We start from the raw sequence: 20,340 nt of genomic DNA, 5'->3' as shown, positions 1-20,340 counted from the left end.
GTAGTAATGTACTGTTGAGATTTTCTTATGATTAGGTAGCCATAGTTGTCAATTGTCCAGTTTTTGCCAGGACTGCCCTGTTCCCAAATCTGCCTACAGTTCCGCTTGTGATCAGCACTAGTAAATAATACTTATCACAAATGGAACTGCAGAGAGATTTCATAATTGTTTGATCACTGTGGCTGTTAAGGATGGTGACACAGAGGAGCATTATCAAATAGGAAAATAGTTGGTCTTCTAATACTTGTACATTTTAGTAACAAGATAAGATTATATTGCACATTAGTAATCTGTTAAAGTGGTCTAATGACACTTCAGCAGTGACTCCTAAGAGTATAGCAATGAAACACTCCAAGAACCATAACCACTACAGCCCACTGTAAATGTTATGGTGCCAAGAATGCCCTGGGACCCACCCAGAGTAAATAGTCAACCTGTTTAATACCACTTTGACATCTTACCTGTGTAATTCTGGGCACCAACTGCCATCTCTCCTAATACTGGAAGGAGCTTCTACTGAGCTAAACCCGGCAAGAACCACTACAGCCTGCTTCAGTTGTAATGGTACCAAAGTAAATAGTCAGACTATTTGTGACCAGTTTGACAAATTAACTGGTGTCTGACAAGTGCTGTCACCTCCCCTCACCTCCTGAGTTAGATGAGCAGTGTAGGGCTTAGCATCTTGGCTGAGAATTGGCTGATGCTCTCAGCCAATGAGCTGGCCTTGTATGGCATGGCTTAACTCAGTGGTGCTAATGGAAACTCTTTGAAGGAGGCCTTGGCTGGTGCCTGTCACATCCCAGGTAGGCTGTCAAACTATTCCCAATACCCATACTAGGACAGGGATAGGAAACCGTGGGCACTCCAGATGTTGTGAACTACATCCCCATACTGCTATTGCAGCCATAATGCTTGCTGAGCATCATGGGAGGTGTAGTCCAAAACATCTGAACTGCCAAAGGTTGCCTATGCCTGCCCTAGGAGGACACTAGGGCACTCTTTGCAACAAAACCTTTATGCAATTTATGAATGTGCACTATACATATTGTGTAACAGACAATACAATAAATAACGTAAGCATTCAGAGCCCCAGCAACAAGCAGAAATGCCCAAAATGTCTCTGCTAGCAAGCCCCTTATCTGAGTATTGTCTAATCCTCATCAGGGTATACGAGAGATTCAGATGCCCAGCCAGGGCCGGATTATCATAGGGGCTGATGGCGCTGGAGCTCCAGGCCCAGGCCCATGGAATAGGCCCATTGATTTGAAGAAAAAACATATTTTTTTTTTTTTTTTTTACATTACTCTTAGGGTTACCATCTGGCTGGTATTTTATGGTATTTGAGGCTCCCTGGCCAGTGTCAGTATTGCAGTAAAACCGGCAATACAAATGCCGGCACATTTCTATATATAAACAGAGATTACTCTGCAACATCTGTGCCGGCCAGTAGGGGTCGCTGTGTGTGTGTGGAGAGAGGCGGGGACAGGAAGTTACAGCTTCTCCCTGCATCTCTCTACTACTCACTGATCCACGGGTGAGCATCTACACAGCACAGAGAGTCCAGACAGCAGCTTCCAGCCTGCAGAGACAGACTACAGCTCAGGGAAGTGAGGAATGGGGGGAAAGGCTGCAGGGAGACACTAGGGGACACTGGGTGACCTGTGAACACTGAGACACTTGGGGACACTGAGAGACCTCGGGACACTGGGAGACATGGGGACACTGAGTCCCTAGCATCTGTGTCCCCATGTCTACCAATGTCCCCAAGTCTCTCAGTGTCTCCATATCTCCCAGCCAGTGTCCCTAGTGTCTCAGTGTCTGCATGGCTCCCAGTGTCCCCTAGTTTCCCAATGTCTCACAGTGTTCCCATGTCTTTTAACCCCTTAAGGACACATGACATGTGTGACACGTCATGATTCCATTTTATTCCAGAAGTTTGGTCCTTAAGGGGTTAAGTGTCCCCTGGTGTCCAAGTGACACTGGGCAATATGGACACATGGGCCACTGAGACACATGGGGCACTGAAAGACTGTGATACATAGGGGACACAGACACTAGGGGATACTGGGAGACATGAGAACCCTGGAAAACTAGGAGACTAGGGGACACTAAGACACGGGGAGACAGGAAGACACGGGGAACAATCCATATTTTATTCAGCAGAATAAATGTAAGTAGTTTTTTTGGTGATTTTACAGAATTTTCTCTTAGGTCACTCCTTGTGATTTACACGCATACATAATTAATTATGCAAATTAGTAAGGCTGGTATTTTTCCCAAGAAAGGTAACTATCCGTCACATACTCTTGCTTCAGTATGGAATCTTTAGAGGGATGTATGGGAACAAAACTTGTGTGGACTGGCTGACAATGAAATTAGTAAAGCACAATGCAAATGATCTTGCTGCTTCAGTCTCTCTAACACTGCGGCATGTTCCCTTTCTTCTACACTCACTACATCCACCTTTTCTCTGTCTAAGACTATATACCAGGAGCTTCTACCTGCTAGTAAGGAGGTAAGTAGAGGAATGGACCAGCGAGTGCTAGGGGACAGTCCTTAGAAAGCGTGGAGCGAACTCATCATTAGACGCATTTATGCCAAGCTCAGGGTGCTGTCTGCATAATATGCATTCATGCCAGGCTAGCCTTCCAATTCTTTAGGCAGACATGCCCCCTTTTTAAGACATGTTAGCCTCTTTTGGCAGTTCTGATTACATGATTTGTGTCAGTGGCCCACCCTTTTAACCCTTCCATTGACTGCCTGCATCACTGGACACTGCTGTTAAGGTGTATGGATTTACGTGAAATATGAAAGCATAAATTAGAGAGTGTGTGTTTTCTCATAGCTGCATCCTATGAGTTTCCCTTCAGCAACACTTCCGCCAGATACATGACGATTGGGAGTTATGACTGTTTTAGAGTTTTTGGTCGATAAGATTCTGTAATTAGGCCCATCATAATTGTCAGCACCAGGCCCACCCGGCTCTTAATCTGGCCCTGTGCCCAGCTTCTAGTTTGAGTCCTCCATGTAGCGGGTAAGCACTACTACTGGTCAATTGTTTAGCTTTCATGTAGTCGTGCTAAACCAGAAGATATATAATTTGTTCCTCCCTGTATATATCTGACGTGTTGCTTTCTGTATGAAAGTGTGAAGGCAAAAAAACAGTGTGTCCACCTTAAAAATGTCAGTCAAAAAATGCTTCAATGGTTCAATTTCTGCATATTATAGTAAACTTCACTAAAGAAATTACTAGACATAGTTGATATTACAGCATTTTTTTTATTTGAATGAGTGATAACCTTCAAACCTCCCAGTAATCTTTCCAATCTCCAATTTATTTTTATAAACTGAAATATATATTTTGTGAAATGCTGCCTTGTTTTCTTTTCAATCTTGACTAAAACAGTAGAGTAAAGTTACAAACCTCATTTGCTATCTCTATTTTTTTTTAATACCAACTGCGAAGTCTGTTCAATCGTCGAGTTAAATATTTACAGCAGTCTTTCATCCATAGGAGTTTGATAAAGAACACAATTTAATTGGGTAGCGATCGCTCCATCCCAAGACAATCTTTCCATTGAAATGATTAAATTAATTGCTTTGCTCATCAATAATTATATTATAACAAAATCATCATACTTTTTTACCTTTATGTGTAAGAAATTCCATCTCCATGAATCACACTGAGATGTGATTTTGTTGGCCCTCTACTGAAATATATTCATTTTGCACTTGGAGCAAGAGGCCTTGGGACTAGGGGGCCCCATCGAGAGCAATTGGGGTTAAACCACTTTGAGTCTTGTATATATCTCTTGGATTTCAAACATTTTGTGCATTGCCCTCTTCATCTCCCGTTTCTGTCAGCATTACTTTGTATGTCATATATCCCCAATAAATAATTGTAAAGTACTGCAGACTATGTTGGCGCAATATAAATGCTTATAATAATGATAATAGTAGCAGTTATAATGTCTGTAATTCCCCATTGCTAGCTTTTTAACCATACTGAAAATAACAAAGTAACATCAATACCAACCAATTGAATAATCTTAATAAAGTTGTAATCGTTACTGCCTTAGGCATTCTGTCAAACACTATTGGGAAATAAATTCAAGAAATTAGAGTAATAAAATGTATAGTTTGAATGGGAACTGTCACTGATTGGGAATTGCTTTATTAAATAAAATATCGACACAAACCTATAGCTTCTATAAACTTTTATTTTCAGTATGATGCTCAATTTACTTTAAAAAGTGTATTAAACATTTTCCTATTGACATAACCCAGCTCAGTCTTGGCATATCCAGGGCACACGCTGTATTGGAGAAACAGAAACATTGGGGACTATTTACAAAAGTGTTGTGTACTAAAAATAATGCAAAGTACCAAAAATGAGCCAGTCACCATGGAAACTCCAGCAGACACACTCTATCGGTGGTTCCTCTCAATTCCCACATTTTTAGAGCATGATACTTTGTTAAATCTCCCCCAGCAATGTGGAGATTTTGTTATAGTAGCGGCACTATAGATCATGTCATTACCTAAACCCTTGTTTTTTTTTTTTATAGAGGTTAAATGAAGACATTAAGTCACAGCCTGATTATTCATATCCCACACACCTAAAGTTATATTGTGTTTAGAAACTGTAACTTTTATCAGTGGTGTTTGGCAAATCCCCTATCTGACACATCCAGGATTCAATATTTAGCAAAACCTGTTGTATCTAAACCATGTCTGATATGAAATAGTGTTTATTGGTAATAACTCATTCTTATAGTTACTAAACTTGTATTATCTGTTTTTGTGCATTTGTCTTGTTAATCGTTTCCTCATACTTAACCGTTCAAGTGAAAATTGATCTCACATTCAGGAAGAGTCCCTTTCTTTAGAATTTTTATTCCGATTTAAAGTCATGTTTTTCCTCGTATCTGTTTCCTGAGGGCAAAACAAGTTTCCTGCTTTATTTGGTGTTTGTAATTGAAGGAGTAGAAGAGTACGTATTCAATTCATTCTATAGCTTTACATAGCACTTGTTCAAACATTATTTTAAGTGCCGTTAAATTAAGGCAGTATTTCATAAAAAAAAAGCAAAACTGTTAAAAACAAAACAAAAATAATTTAATAGATTATTGCTAAAACAATAAATGACTACAATTAACTTGACCAGTCAATAGCAGAAATAATGTGTGCGTGGGTTAACCACTTTTGCACATAGGGCACAGATGTAGCAGTGTCATTGACTACTGTAGGGTACCATGCGCACTAAGTAGCCATTATTGATACACTTAACAGGTCGTGATCTGTATAAGCTTGACCTTAAAGGAACACTCCACGCACCATAACCACTACAGTGCACTGTATTAATTTATCAGTGGTTTAATATAAACAGTTGGGGCCCAGAAGCAACATGTTTACAGTGGGTAAATCCATCATTTTTAAATGTACCCTTTAAACCACTGATCAATTTAATATTTTCTAGCTGTTGGTATCTAACAAAGTGAAAAACAACCCTTCTTTTATTTACAGTGCACTGTAGTGGTTATGGTGTGTGGAGGGTATATTTAAAAATCATGGATTTACCCACTGTAAACATGTTGCTTCTGGGCCCCAACTGTTTATATTAAACCACTGATAAATTAAATATTTTCTAGCTGTTGGTATCTAACAAAGTGAAAAACAACCCTTATTTTATTTCAACAAAACTCTTACCCTCTTAGCCCTTTTATAGCTATTGTGGGTTGATTCACAATAATTGTACATAGTGCCATGGGCGTAGGAACCCCAAAAAATCTGGGGGGGATAGCATTTTTACTCGCCAGGTATATTCTTATTCCGTAAACTAGGAGTTGTTTATCCCATTGTACAGCGCTACGGAATTTGCAGTCGCTATATAAATGATTAAATAATAACATTAAAGAGTCACTACAGGGAAGGGGTTTTACTTACCCAGATACAGCGCCGGGATCCTCCTGATTAGAACCACCCCTACCCTTCCCATGAATATTAGAACCACTCCTACCCCTTCCATGCACAAAACAACCCCACCTACCCCTTCCACGCATATTAACCCCCTACCCCTTCCATGCATATTAGTACCCCCCTAACCTCCTTCCATGCATATTAGTACCCCCTAACCCCTTCCATGCATATTAGAACCCACCCTACCTCTTCCATTCATATTAGTACTCCCCAGACCCCTTCCAATAATTTTTCTACCTCCCCCTCCTCCCATCCATATTAGTAGCCCCCCTAAACCCTTCCAATTATTTTTCTACCTACCCCTCTCCCCCTATCCTTATTATTAGCCCCCCTAACCCTTTCCAATTATTTTTCTGCCATGTTAACTAACGCCAGTGCTGGAGTGCCGCCGTGTTTACATTAAAAGGCCTGCAGGGACAGGCTATAGACACCAGAACCACTACATTAAGCTGCAGTGGTTCTGGGGACTATAGTGTTTCTTTAATGTGAGGTAAATTAGAGATTAGTGCCACGAATAATATGCTAGATTGCCTACTTACAACCAGATGAGGATGATGATGGGCTCTAGCTGCAGTCTGGCTCCACTGGTCTGGTGTAGAACAGGCTCTCTGGAGGCTGTTTGTAACTGTGGTCACAAAAATCTATGTTTTGGGGGCCCTTTACACAGCTCAAGGTCTGGGTCCCAGGGTCCACCTTCATGTTCCACCAATGAGTTTGTTCACAGGGGGTGGAGTGTGGAGGGGATGTCCTGATATGTGTGCAAGGAATGCATTGTGTGAATCTGTGTTTGTATGTGTAAGGGCTGCAAGGTGTGTTTCTGTGTATGTACGGAATGTAGTGTGTGCGTCTGTAAGGGGTGCATTGAGTGTGTGTAAGGAATGCATTGTGTGTTTCTGTGTGTGTAAGGGTTGCATGATTGTGTGATTGTGTGTGTGTGTGTGCACGGGGTGCATTGAGTGTGTGTAAGGAATGCATTGTGTGTTTCTGTGTGTGTAAGGGTGGCATGATTGTGTGATTGTGTGTGTGTGTCACTTTCACTTTCTTTCTCCCCCTCCCTCCCTTGTCACTCTTTCTCCCCCCTCTCCCTCCCTTGTCACTCTTTCTCTTTCTCCCCCTCCCTTGTCACTCTTTCTCCCCCTCCATTTTTACTCTTTCTCCCCCTCCCTCCCTCCCTTGTCACTCTTTCTCCCCCTTCCTCCCTCCCTTGTCACTTTCTTACTCCCCCTCCCTCCATTGTCACTCTCTTTCTCCCCCTCCGCCCCCCCCTTGTCACTCTCTTTCTCCCCCTCCCTCCCTTGTTGCTCTCTTTCTCCCTCCCTTGTCACTCTCTTTCTCCCCCTCCCTCCCTTGTCACTCTCTTTCTCCCCCTCCCTCCCTTGTCACTCTCTTTCTCCCCCTCCCTCCCTCCCTTGTCACTCTCTTTCTCCCCCTCCCTCCCTCCCTTCCTCCCTTGTCACTCTCTTTCTCCCCCTCCCTCCCTCCCTTGTCACTCTTTCTCCCCCTCCCTCCCTTGTCACTCTTTCTCCCCCTCCCTCCCTTGTTACTCTTTCTCCCCCTCCCTTCCTCCCTCCCTTGTCACTCTTTCTCCCCCTCCCTCCCTCCCTCCCTCCCACCCTCCCTCCCTTGTCACTCTCTTTTTTCTCCCCCTCCCTCCCTTGCCACTCTCTTTTTTCTCCCCCTCCCTCTCTTGTCACTCTCTTTTTTCTCCCCCTCCTTCCCTTGTCACTCTCTTTTTTCTCCCCCTCCCTCCTTTGTCACTCTCTTTTTTCTCCCCATCCCTCCCATGTCATTCTCTTCCTCCCCCCTCGTCATTCTCTTCCTCCCCCCTCCCCTACCTATGTTGTAGCGTGGCCAAGCCCTGTATGGTCCGCGGGTACAGGGAGATTTGTTTCCTGTACCCGGCCGGACTAAAAGGAAGTGCACACTCAGTGTGCACTTCCTGTTAGTCCGGTCGGGTACAGGAGACAGATGCTCCCTGTACCCGTGGACCATACAGGGCTCGGCCACGCTACAGTGAGGGAGTGACAGGAGGGAGCGCTGAGCGCTTCCCTCCTGTCAGCCCCTCTCCTCATGCTGCGCCCGGGCGTTGCGCCCTCATGGATGCACCAGCCCGGGCAAACCTGCAGCCACCTGAGGCTCTCTACAGAGCGCTCGGGCGGCTGCAGCATGAGGGGGGCCGGCGGAGCTGGGGGGATTTCCCCATAACCTGTCCCCCCCGCATGATTTGCTGGGGGGGATGCGTCTCCCCCATCCCCCCCGGTTCCTACGCCCATGCATAGTGCTAAATGCTCCATATTTTGCATTGCTGATGATGAATGACAAAGAAATGTTGACTTCAATCTAGGATCTTGTTGGCAGACAAACTCATTGGTTCTGCATCATTATACAGTGCATAGACTATATTGTACAATATCAGCAACTTATTGCTCTAGATCAGGGGTAGGCATTCTTTGGCATTGCAGATATTGTGGACTACATGTCTCCTGATGCTTTGCCAGCATTATGGATCGAAGTCAATAACATCTTGAGTTCTGAAGGTTGCCTATCCCTGCTCTAATTAATCCCATCAATATAACAATTGCAACTATATTTCTGATAACTGTAGTAAGAAAGTCAATAATTATAAACGCTGTCTGCAGACTATATATTTCAAATCCAGTCACAGTAGGACGCCCACAGTGAGAAGAGGTGCAATCAATGAATGGCTAGGGGTCTGGTTACTTGCTGCATTAGTCACGGATATTCTTTCATGTTGCGTTATCGATTTATTCATAACTTGCGTGTGCATTTTCAGTGTGTCTGCAGTTTATCTCCGGATTCTTTGTCTATAAAGCATGAAGTGTTAATCAATCTGATGTGTTCACTGCATTATCAAGCAGAGATACATAGCACTAAGAGAATATTAATGCAATGCGTATCTGTCCTGTAAACACAAAAAGTGAAGTTCATTTACTACTATGCCAACATAAAAAATAAAAAAAATAACAAAAATCTATGGATGTTGTACTTTGCAAGATATCATCTGGCTTCAGATCATCAACCTTGAGCTCTGCCTCACCAGAACATAGCTTTGCTAGTTAGGAGCCTCTCATTATAGTGTACGGAGCCTGAACTGTGGGACATGTTTAACCAAGCACTACACGTGTACATATTGGACATTAACAGGGATTAGAAATGAGACCGTCAATTTGCCTACAGACAGATAACTTGCCGGTGTGTCTCTCACCTATAAAGCTGTCTGCCTAAATCTGACTGTAGCGATAGAGGATAGACGTTGGCTAACAAATTTCCAAGCTCTCCTGGACACAGGCTCTGTTCTGTTTCTTGGACTTGTGATTCAGTTATGATCTTTCTACTGATGAAAACTCACCTACATCTGCCAGAAATCTTTGGTTATCGTCCTGATAACATGTATGACTGTGTTATTGGAGAAACATGGCTTAGAAGGAGGGAAAAGAATATTATAGAATCATGTAGGCGGGACATAAGAGGCAAGCTTAAATGGACACTCTACTGCCCAAATACAAAAGCAAAAAAATAAAAAATAAAATAAAATAAAAATCACCTATTAGTAAATATGCCCCAATGAAAACATTCATGGATTTAATAATGCATTTTTTCATTACGGATATATAGAAAAACTGTTTGCAAAAGTTCAATAGCGGATCTATTGTCTACAGCCTTCTCAAGCCCTCCCCTTCTTACCCAACCCAGACTTTCTCTAGCTGTCCAATCACAGATTTCCCATTCCAGCTCAATGAGAAGTATTTTCAAGTCAGCTGCCAGGTAATTGCTGCCTCTTGAGTTTAGCTCCACTAAGCTAAGAAAAAAAAAGGTAGTAACAGGACCGAATAACTAAATGACAGCTAATTTCTATTAAAATCCGCACTTTTTTGTAAAAAAAAAAAAAAAAGAGGACACATACTTTACTCATAAACTACTTCAACATGCTAAAGAGCTGTATGAGTCTGTAGTGTCCCTTTAAGATGCCAAATGCTGCATTTCATTATTTGCAAATAATGTACAAATTATGATCATATAAAATACATAATTGTTTAGGTCCAAAGCTATGACATATAAAAGTTGGTTTGGTGAATGGTTTAAGAAGTTTATAATCTGTAGATGACCAAACGTAGTTTACTGGAGTTTCTCATTCTCAGGAAACTGAAGTTGACACATCATCCTTTTATACATGAGCATGTTGTCATGTCAACAAAGCAGTTTTTGAGGCAGCTGACAATGCCATAGTGTTGCATCGCTTAGATTATACAAACAAATTCCTCAGAGCCTCACAATTGAAAATACAAATGTGTGACATATGTGTGACCTATTAAATGACAATTTAAAGGGGACTCTAACGCAACTAACAAATTCCTATTAATGTAGTGGTCCATCTTCAGATCCAGCAACGGATGTTTGAGTATTTCTTACAATGCATTGTTTTGTATTCTTATCTGAAAAGTTATCTTTCTTGCTTGCTATTTTTTATGGTGAGTTTAGAGGTCTTGTGCTCATAGATAGTCTTACCCTAAAATATAAAAGTTAAGGCAATTATTATACAAATGTAGCTGAAAAGAAGTCCAAAATAGACAAACCATATTAAGTATATAATCTAGGTAGGTGGAGTTTTATGGTAAACTGGGAAGTCTTATCAAATACTGGTAAAAACATATATAAGGAAAAACATATTTTGCCTCCTAAAATTGGCAAAAGCGCCCTGTTTACCTTATGGGACCTGCTCCATCTTTAATATTCTTTTCATCTCATGTGCATGTGTTATAATGAATCAGACACAAGAAGATTTGTCGTTACTACACCTCATGGATGTAGAAACTGGAAGGGGGGGTGGTTAACCCCACCTTAGAAATATGGCGGACCTTTTAAGGTGATATGTTTCACTGTTTAAGAAAGATAAGAAAAACAATAGCATTGTTTTTTATACTAATAGATTTACCAGTGATAATATCTAATTGTGCCTGTTGAATGCTGCATTGTTTAATGTATGCTCCCTAAGTGAGACTTTGATTTTTATTGCAGGCTACTACCCCTCCTCACAATTTTCTTCGATTTGTACGCTGATGTTAACCTTTATGGTTTTTTGTTTGTGTTTTGCAGGAACAATATCACTATGAATATACTGAATGTGACAGCACCGGATCTCGGTGGAGAGTCGCTGTACCCAATGAAGTGCAAACATGTAGTGGACTGCCCGATCCAGAAAAAGGAAAAGAGTGTAGTAAGTGCTCGATTTGTTTTTATTTTACACAATATTAGCTAATAGTTCTGGTGTGTAAACATATCCTGTTTATAAGGTCAAATTATGGATATAAGTATGTATAGAAAAAACTTTTATTGCCGACAACAGCAAATTGCAATTACACTAATGATATCAGTTAAACACAAACTATTTAAATATATTGCAGACCTTTAAAAAAACATTTAAAGGCTCTATGAAATCACAATAATCTTTTATTCGATCAATGGTCAAATAGGGTTTTTCCATTGTAGAGTCGCCAAATTTCGCCTTTTGTTTTTTTATGTTTACATATGGCTGGTTATTAATTTGCGTAACGCCAATGGATTAGTATTTTTGGGCTAAACTTTTCTAAGTACTAGCAATAGTACTAGGGAACTCACTGTGAATTGCATACCTAAATGTTCTGATGATAAAAGTATAATTTTGCAATATAGCTGGAAGCGAATTCTAGCTTTATGGAGCATGGCTTTTGTATGAAAGTTTTCATAAAATAAATATTGAATTAATGTAATAAAAAAAAGAATGGGAGGTGGTCCTAAGGTTCTGAGAACTTGTAATGTTCTCCCCAGAATTTGAACGTTTGGCATACTGAGTGTGGCCTCATTGGCCACAGTATTGCTCCTTTGAGGAATGTTAACTAAAAGCACTGTGGAATAAGTTGGCGCTATATATATGCCAATAATCATAACAATAAATCGACAAAGGTTTAAATTGAGAGAGCTCTGTCAATATCCATTTTTTATTTAACCCCTTAAGGACACATGACATGTGTGACATGTCATGATTCCCTTTTATTCCAGAAGTTTGGTCCTTAAGGGGTTAAAGGATTACAGGGTGCTTAGTGGAGGCAAGTGCTAATATAATACCACAGATTTCCCGTCACTTAATCTAGATGCATAAATCTCTGTGTGTTCAGTAAATCATTAACAATGTGACTTGCCCCAATAAAACATAAATTGACACCCTACAAACCTGATCAGTCAAGCTTTTATTTATTGAGAGTTGTCTTCCTTATGAAAACGAAAGTTAATCATCATTGATGAATTGCTTAAAAAAAGGAAATAAAAAAAAAACAAACACATGCTTTTTCATATACATTACTTTCTGGGTTAGTTTTAAAGATTCCTCCATTCTAGATATCTCTTCACTGTTGTCAAGGCAATCTGCAGCAGATAGTATTATTTCTGTCTGTAGGAGGTCCTAGTAATTCACAAGCACTGAGTACCAGAAGGGATTCAATTCTGTCTGCTCCACATGCAAGCTTAACTTATTAAATCAATTATCTCAAGCTAGACGCTGTCTCGTGACATTCGAGCAGGATGTCTAGATTAATGACATCACTGGCACCTACTTACATTGATGACCTTATCATAACATAGATATTTATTCATGCCGACATATGTTGGGAAAATTGAAAAAATAGAATATAGGTTGCACTCTGTTTCACAGTGACTGTACAAATCTGTTTACCTCCTTTAGGATATCAGTGGTCATTGAAGGGTTAAAGATCTTGACTATCCCAATGCCGTTATCATTTTTGTTACAGTTACATGTCTGTCTGTTACATGTTGGTACACAGATATGGCTCACATATATGAAATGCTAAGATAATTGTCTATATAGTAATGAATAGCTTCATTTGTGTCAGGACCTATCAAGGTATTCTTGAATGTTTCCAACTGGGCATCTGCCTTTCCCAAATCACTAGGATATCCGTATCTACCCTTTAGAGGTAGTCAACCCCAGTAATTTGTTATTTATAAAAGGGTTATATGCAGAAAAATAGGTCCTAATAGTGTCTTTCTTATAAGTGTGTGTCCAGCTAAGAAGCAATGAAAAAATATAACATAAGTGGTGGATATCTTGTGTACAATATCTAGTGGACTATATTGATCATCTCCGACTTATAGATATAGATCAGAACAGACTTTACGTTATCTGACAGATAGTGATTGATCAGCCATTATATATTTTATTTTGGGTTTATTTTTCTCTTCTAATATTGAGGGATTAAGTTGACTTAAATCCATTTCTAACATCTGTCTGGTTTATCCGTAACAGTCAATAGATCTTTTTTTCTATCCTCTATTGGAAAACAAATTTTGCTTCTATAATTCTTTTTCTTGTGAGATGTAGAAAATGTACAATGTATATATTTGATTGCTTAACAAGTTTACTTACTAATGTCGGTTACTAGTAACAATAATAGTAAACGATTATTTTCCTTCAATGTAGCTTTTTCATGTGCTTCTGGAGAATTTTTGGATATTAAGACTCAGCTGTGTAGTAAATGTGCAGCTGGAACCTACTCACTTGGAACTGGGATCAAGTTTGATGAATGGGACACGATACCACCTGGCTTTGCCAATGTTGCAACATTTATGGAGACTGCTACCGGCTATTCTGGAAGCACCTGTAATAAGTAAGTTCAGTCAGAATAATAACAATATTACAGCTATTTAAATCATAACAAACAAAGACAAAATTTCAGTCGCCAAGAGACTTGATAAAGGTTTGGTGGTGACTAAAACATTGACTTTGTAATAACATAGCTGTGCACATTGGCCTCGGTGTATGGCAGCTTAAAATGCAAGCACAGTACAAATTGTTAAGCACAGGACACATAAATAAATCAAGCTAACTAACTAATTTTACACATAAAGTGCTCCAAATAGGGCTAGACATGGTTGTGTTTCATTTAACAACATCTCCATCACAATGTATCCAACCACCACCTAATTTTTATACAATTAAGTAGTTGACACTAATATATCTTAGTTTCTGACTTTTAGGTGGCTGATTCACTATTTGCTTTGTGCTCTTAGGAGACAGATGAGCATTTTAAATATAATTGATGTGCACGGATTTCAGTTTGCCTGAAGCTAAATCATGCAGTAACGATCCATAGTGTAAAATGAATCACAGCAACAATATTAAAACAATATATATATATTTTTTTACTATGTTTGTAATTCCAGTGGAGATAAAAAAAAAATATAAAAAATTATAGATATCTATATTTGTTTCTTGGGGAATCTGGTTAAAATCATAACAAAAGAATACATATTCACTAAAATAGGAAATATGAGCACCATAAAATTACAGCGACAAGCTTTCAACATCTGATTACATTTCTAACTTTTAGTCTCACTGCTAATGTCATAGATGAGATGAAAAGAACACAAACATGGTTGTATAAATATTAAGATACACTTCTTATAAATGTCCTCTTTCTTGCTTTCAGCAGTAAACATTATTTGTCACCTTGCTGTGGAATGTTTTCATGCTATCAGTTCTCAATGTAAAATGGCTTGAATACTTCTTTTTTACCTTCTGTCTGCTCAGTTCATCGTGGACTCCTCGGGGAAATTACATTGAGTCAAACAGAGATGATTGTACCGTGTCCCTCATCTACTCTGTTCATCTGAAGAAAGCTGGCTCGGTGACATTCGACTATCAGTACCTTGATAATAACATCTTTTTTGAATTTTTTGTAAGGCTCTCTTTATATTTTCAGTTTTTATTTTTAAGAGTACACTTTTATATCTTTCTCAGATTTAATTCTGATTACACATCTCTTTGTATTGTGAGAAATGAAAACATAGATAACTACGTTATTTTATATACATTTTTCCTAGGTACAGTATCACACATTATTTAGAACGTCTTTCTGCTAATAAAACAAATTACAGTTGCATAGCTCATATTCACAGGTTTAACCCCTTAAGGACCAAACTTCTGGAATAAAAGGGAATCATGACATGTCACACATTTAAGCAAACTTTATACGTTTATAACACCTAGAATTTCTCTTCCACCAAAAGACCAGATAGAAAGTCTTAATGATATGCCAAAAGAAACAATGAGGGATGTGAAGTAGACAGGTTGTCATTTGATCTTATTGAACACCAGATTCTCTTGGAAGCATACACTATTGTAGGTTACATTAGACATACTGTGGTGGCCGTTTTAAAGGTTATGTACTAGCTAACACCTTTTTGATTGACTGCAAACTTGTTTGAGGTTCCTGAACTCAATAAACGATTCTATTTAAAGGTACATACCAAGCACCATAACCACTACAGCGTGGTCTGGTACCAGGAGTGCTTTAGAACCCTCCCAGTGTAAGTAGTCTAATCATTGGCTAACAGTTTGACTTCTTAACTGGGGTCTGCTGGGCACAGCTTCTCGCCTTTCTGCAGCTATAAGTGAGAGCCGGAGCTTGAGCTAAGTCTTGCACTGCCCGGACTTGCTCATTGAAGAGAGCTTCTGATTCTCTTAGAGGCAGGGGCAGGGCTGCCATCAGAAATTTTGTGGCCCCTGACACAGCTGAAGGTCTGGGCCCCCCGGTGCCTGCACCCGAGTCCGCCCAAAGTGCTGCCCACCCCTGAGTCCACCCACAGGGATGCAGTGTCTGTACTGATTCTGGTGTGTGTATAGTGGATGTAGAATGTGTGTAGTGGATGCAAAGTTTGTGTGTAAAGTGGATGCGGTGTGTGTTTAACGGATGCAATGTGTATGGTGGATGCAGATTGTACATTTGTGTAATGTATGAGGTGTATATTAGATGCAGAGTGTGTGTTTGTGTAGTGGATGTAGTGTGTGTTTATAGTGAATGCAGAGTGTGTGTGTGTTTATGTAGTGGATGTAGTGTTTGTGTGTATTAAATGTGATGTGTATAGTGAATGCAGAGTGTGTGTTTGTGTAGTGGATATAGTGTGTGTGTGTGTGTAGTGAATGCAGAGTGTGTCTTTGTGTAGTCAATGTAGTGTGTGTGTATAGTGACTACATAGTGTGTGTTTGTGTAAGTATTTAATGTGTGTATAGTGACTGCAGACTGTGTGTTTGTGTAGTTGATGTAGTGTGTGTAGTGACTGCAAAGTGTGTGTTTGTTTGTGTAGTGACTCCAGAGTGTGTGTTTGTGTGAAGATGTAGTGTGTATAGTGACTGCAGAGTGTATGTTTGTGTAAGAAAGTAGTGTGTGTAGTGACTGCAGAGTGTGTGTTTGTGTAAGGATGTAGTGTGTGTAGTGACTCCAGAGTGTGTGTTTGTCTAGTGGATGTAGTGTGTGTAGTGACTGCAGAGTGTGTGTTTGTGTAGTGACTGCAGAGCGTGTGTTTGTGTAAGGATGTAGTGTGTGTAGTGACTGCAGAGTGTATGTTTGTGTAAGGATGTAGTGTGTGTAAATTTTAGTGAATAGTGTGTGTGTGTATATGTTAGTGTATAGTTTGTATACATGTTAGTGAATAGTGTGTGTAAATGTTAGTGTATATTGTGTGTAAATGTTAGTGTATAGTGTGTGTAAATGTTAGTGTATAGTGTGTGTAAATGTTAGTGTATAGGGTGTGTGTATATGTTAGTGTATAGTTTGTATACATGTTAGTGAATAGTGTGTGTAAATGTTAGTGTATAGTGTGTGTAAATGTTAGTGTATAGTGTTTGTAAATGTTAGTGTATAGTGTGTGTAAATGTTAGTGTATAGGGTGTGTGTAAATGTTAGTGTATAGTGTGTAAATGTCAGTGTATAGTGTGTGTAAATGTATGGGGCTGCAAAATGTAGGGGAAAAGCCTATAGTATTTTTTCCCCCTCCATTAATTGTAATGTTTTATTCCCCCCCCCCCCCCGTATCTCACCTGTGGCCATGGAGGGGGGAGATCAAATTGGCGGGAGCCAGAGGTCCTGAGGCATGGTGCAGCCCCCGCTTTTTTGCAGGGGGCCCAGCACACTTGAAATATACTGCCCAGATGCTTTGCTCTGTCGAAGTATCGCGAGCCGTGCGGAGCGTTGCCATGGTAACCCGTGGCAACGCTCCGACGATTGCGTCGCTCGCAAGAGTTCGACAGAGCAGAGCATCTGGGCAGTATATTTCAAGTTTGCTGGGCCCCCTGCAAAATACAGGTAGCGGGGGGCCTGCAGTGCACACATATATAGCGTTAATAGCTATATATGTGGGCACATAGCTAATGTGGGGCCAGGGACGACCTGAGCAATCCGGGCCCCCCCAGGACCGCCGGGCCCATGACAACCGTTATGGTTGTCATGCCCTGATGGCAGCCCTGGGTAGGGGTAACGCTAGTCAAACACCAGGTAACAAGTCTAATCATTCGCACTACTTTGGGGGAGGCGCCAGGGCTCTCTTGACATTATAATCACTGCATCACGTACCACGTACTATTCTTAGTAAATCACAACAGTGGTAACCTTTAAAATGCTGACATTAATCACAAATCCGAAAGGGTGATTTTTGCACAGACCAATATCTTAATAAAAGTTAGCTGTTGGTTGTGTTCTTTTTTTTCTTCTTTATATTCATTCTCCACAGAGTGTGTATATACATTCAACATACTATATAATTATTTTAACACCTGTAGTGCTGTATTTGTGAAGATATGCAGAATAAATAGCAGTTCAGGCACTCTGGGATAACAGAAAATAGCAGCTTCATTGGTGCAAAAACAGCAACGTTTCGACCCTACAGGGTATTTATCAGTATGTGTAGTATATATGGCATGTATGATACAACTCAACAGATTTGCTTGCATGGCAACTCTGCAGATGACTGAGAATGCATCTTTTAGGTATCATGGGACATTAATGCGGATTTGACTTGATTATATTTACAGATTAAAATTCTGCCTTCCCTAACATGTAATTCATATTCTGTTTGTTCTGGGGTTTTGATGATTCATAAATGTATTTGTTGCTTGTCCACTGCAGGTTCAAAATGATCAGTGTCAAGAAACCTTATCGTCGTCGGACAAATGGGTTAAACTATCCGATAACAGCGACTGGATGCATCACTTGGTACATTACACTTCCTTTCTTTTATTATGTTTTTCTCTAGATACATTTTTTAACTTTTTGCAAAGATCTTAAGTTATTCACAAGTAATTATACATTTGATGGCTTCCTTGAACTGATTACTTTTCAAACATTGCCATCACTTATACACATTGGTGACCAGTCCAGTTATATATTTTTATTAATACACATAAATTGTATATGAGTTAAATGATTACACAAAAATTTAAGATAAATATGTAAACAAATAATGAAACAAAAGTAAAACAAACCTGAAATATAAAAATTTACTTTAACAAGATTTTGTTAGACTTAGTGTAGTAGGCAATTAATGCTACAGTTATTTTATTTTTTGCACAACTGCATAACCTCTGTTAGAATTTGCTCATTAATTTTCTGAAAATCTAAAGTATATAAAAATAACATGTTAATTGGGATCTAAAAAAATTGCATATATTTTATTATATAAAAGTAAAAAGTATATGTAGTTATCTATAGCATACTCAGTACACACATTACACATTATCTAAAATATATGTGAAATATAAATGACAAACAAAGTGATGTACGCACGTTTCATTCTCTTTTAACCGCATTTCAAAGGCAACAAAAAAGGGTGTGGGTGGCCTTAACACTTTAACTTGCGTCTTAACATTTCTCACTTATTTAAATATCATTTAGTGGCGATATATTGCCACACCTTGGATTGGATTCTAGAATGTAAAACATAACTGCTTCCTAGAGCAACAATTCTGTCAAACTATGTGACATGTTCCCTTTGCTCAAAATTCCTCTTTTTGCTTAATTACAAAGTTATATGCAACTGGTTTTATATCGCCTACAAGATAATGGAACATTTATTCTTTTGTTTTTGAAACTGTTGTTGGAAAGAGATTTCTGGGCGAACTTTTAACATTATATTAACTCTCTATGGCACTTCCCAGTGCCACCGTCTCTGGAACTGTCCATGTTATGTATTTTTTCTTGCATTACTCCAAAATCATATTCTAGATTTATCCAAATGGTTCAGGTGGCTGCCAGAAAGACCATCATCCATACCTAGATATCTCCTGATAAACTGGATTCTAAACAATGGCATATATTTTATTATTTAACAACATCTCCAGCACAATGTAGCCAACCAGCGCCTAATTTTTATACAATTAAGTAGTTGACACTAATATATCTTAGTTTCTGACTTTTAGGTGGCTGATTCACTATTTGCTTTTGCTCTTTGGAGACAGATGAGCATTTTAAATATCATTGATGTGCACAGATTTCAGTTTGCCTGAAGCTAAATCATGCAGTAACGATCCATAGTTAGTGTAAAATGAATCACAGCAACAATATCAAACCAATTGTTTTTTTTTACTATGTTCGTAATTCCAGTGGAGATAAAACAAAATATTAAAAAATATAGATATCTATGTTTGTTTCATGGTGAATCTGGTTAAAATCATAACAAAACAATACATATTCACTGCAACACTGGAACACTAAAACTAGGCTTATCTATGACATTGGCCACATGAGCCACAGATAGTGGTGTAAAAATACATAGGGATGTGGAAAGAGCACAGGTAACTTTTTTTTTCTTTGGTTTTTACTATATGTATTTTGGCTGATGTGTACTATAGTCATTGCTGCTGCCCAGGAGTAATGGGAGTTTGAGCGCAGGACTAGTACTTTAGATAGTGGTGCTGTTAACCCCACATAGACAAGTGGACCACACTCTCATTTTCTTAATCCACACCTCTCGTTATTACCTTTCAGTCCATTATAATAAAAATTTTAGAATTGTCATTCCATGATGCCATGTATTACCTACCTGTTCTTATGTAACGTGTTATTGCTGTCGTGGCCATATTACTTATTCGTACGAAAAATAAAGATTTAGAAAAAAAATAAAAAAGATAAAAAAGGATGCAGCCATGCGGAAGGGGGGTTAAAAAAATACTAATCAGAAGCAATTTAATGCAAAAGCTCTGGCAGTCCAAATACACCTATGTAATGCAATTTGATTAAATGAGACCACACAATGCAAGGATGTAGGGTTTCTCAGTAGTTTTTTATTTAGACTACATTTTATTTATTTTATTTTTGACTACCTACATCCATTCTCTAAATGGGAAAACAAAAAAGGAACATTAAAAGAAATCTCTGTCTACATATTTAATAGCTAATATAAAAAATATTATATATATTTATATATATATATATTTTTATTGCGTATCCTCTTTTTCTCTCTATTGGTTACATTTTCTCATTTGATCTGTGAACTAAATGTGGGAAAATGCTCCTA

At 39.1% G+C, this 20,340-nt stretch overlaps 1 protein-coding gene across 1 annotated transcript in view; it reads left to right on the top strand.

Annotated features, from left to right (window-relative positions):
• Positions 1–20,340, top strand: part of ELAPOR2 (endosome-lysosome associated apoptosis and autophagy regulator family member 2) — an 80,148-nt gene that overhangs the window by 21,025 nt on the left and 38,783 nt on the right. Inside the window, exons 2-5 of the mRNA XM_063448194.1 lie at positions 11,095–11,215; positions 13,472–13,658; positions 14,582–14,729; positions 17,955–18,041. Coding sequence (XP_063304264.1) covers positions 11,095–11,215; positions 13,472–13,658; positions 14,582–14,729; positions 17,955–18,041 — 543 coding nt within the window. The remainder of the gene's footprint in view (positions 1–11,094; positions 11,216–13,471; positions 13,659–14,581; positions 14,730–17,954; positions 18,042–20,340) is intronic.

This window comes from Pelobates fuscus, chromosome 3 (assembly GCF_036172605.1).
Source record: "Pelobates fuscus isolate aPelFus1 chromosome 3, aPelFus1.pri, whole genome shotgun sequence".
NCBI classification, from domain to species: Eukaryota; Metazoa; Chordata; class Amphibia; order Anura; family Pelobatidae; genus Pelobates; species Pelobates fuscus.
The sequence above is the reverse complement of the archived record's forward strand: the minus strand, read 5'-3'. Positions and strand labels throughout refer to the sequence as shown.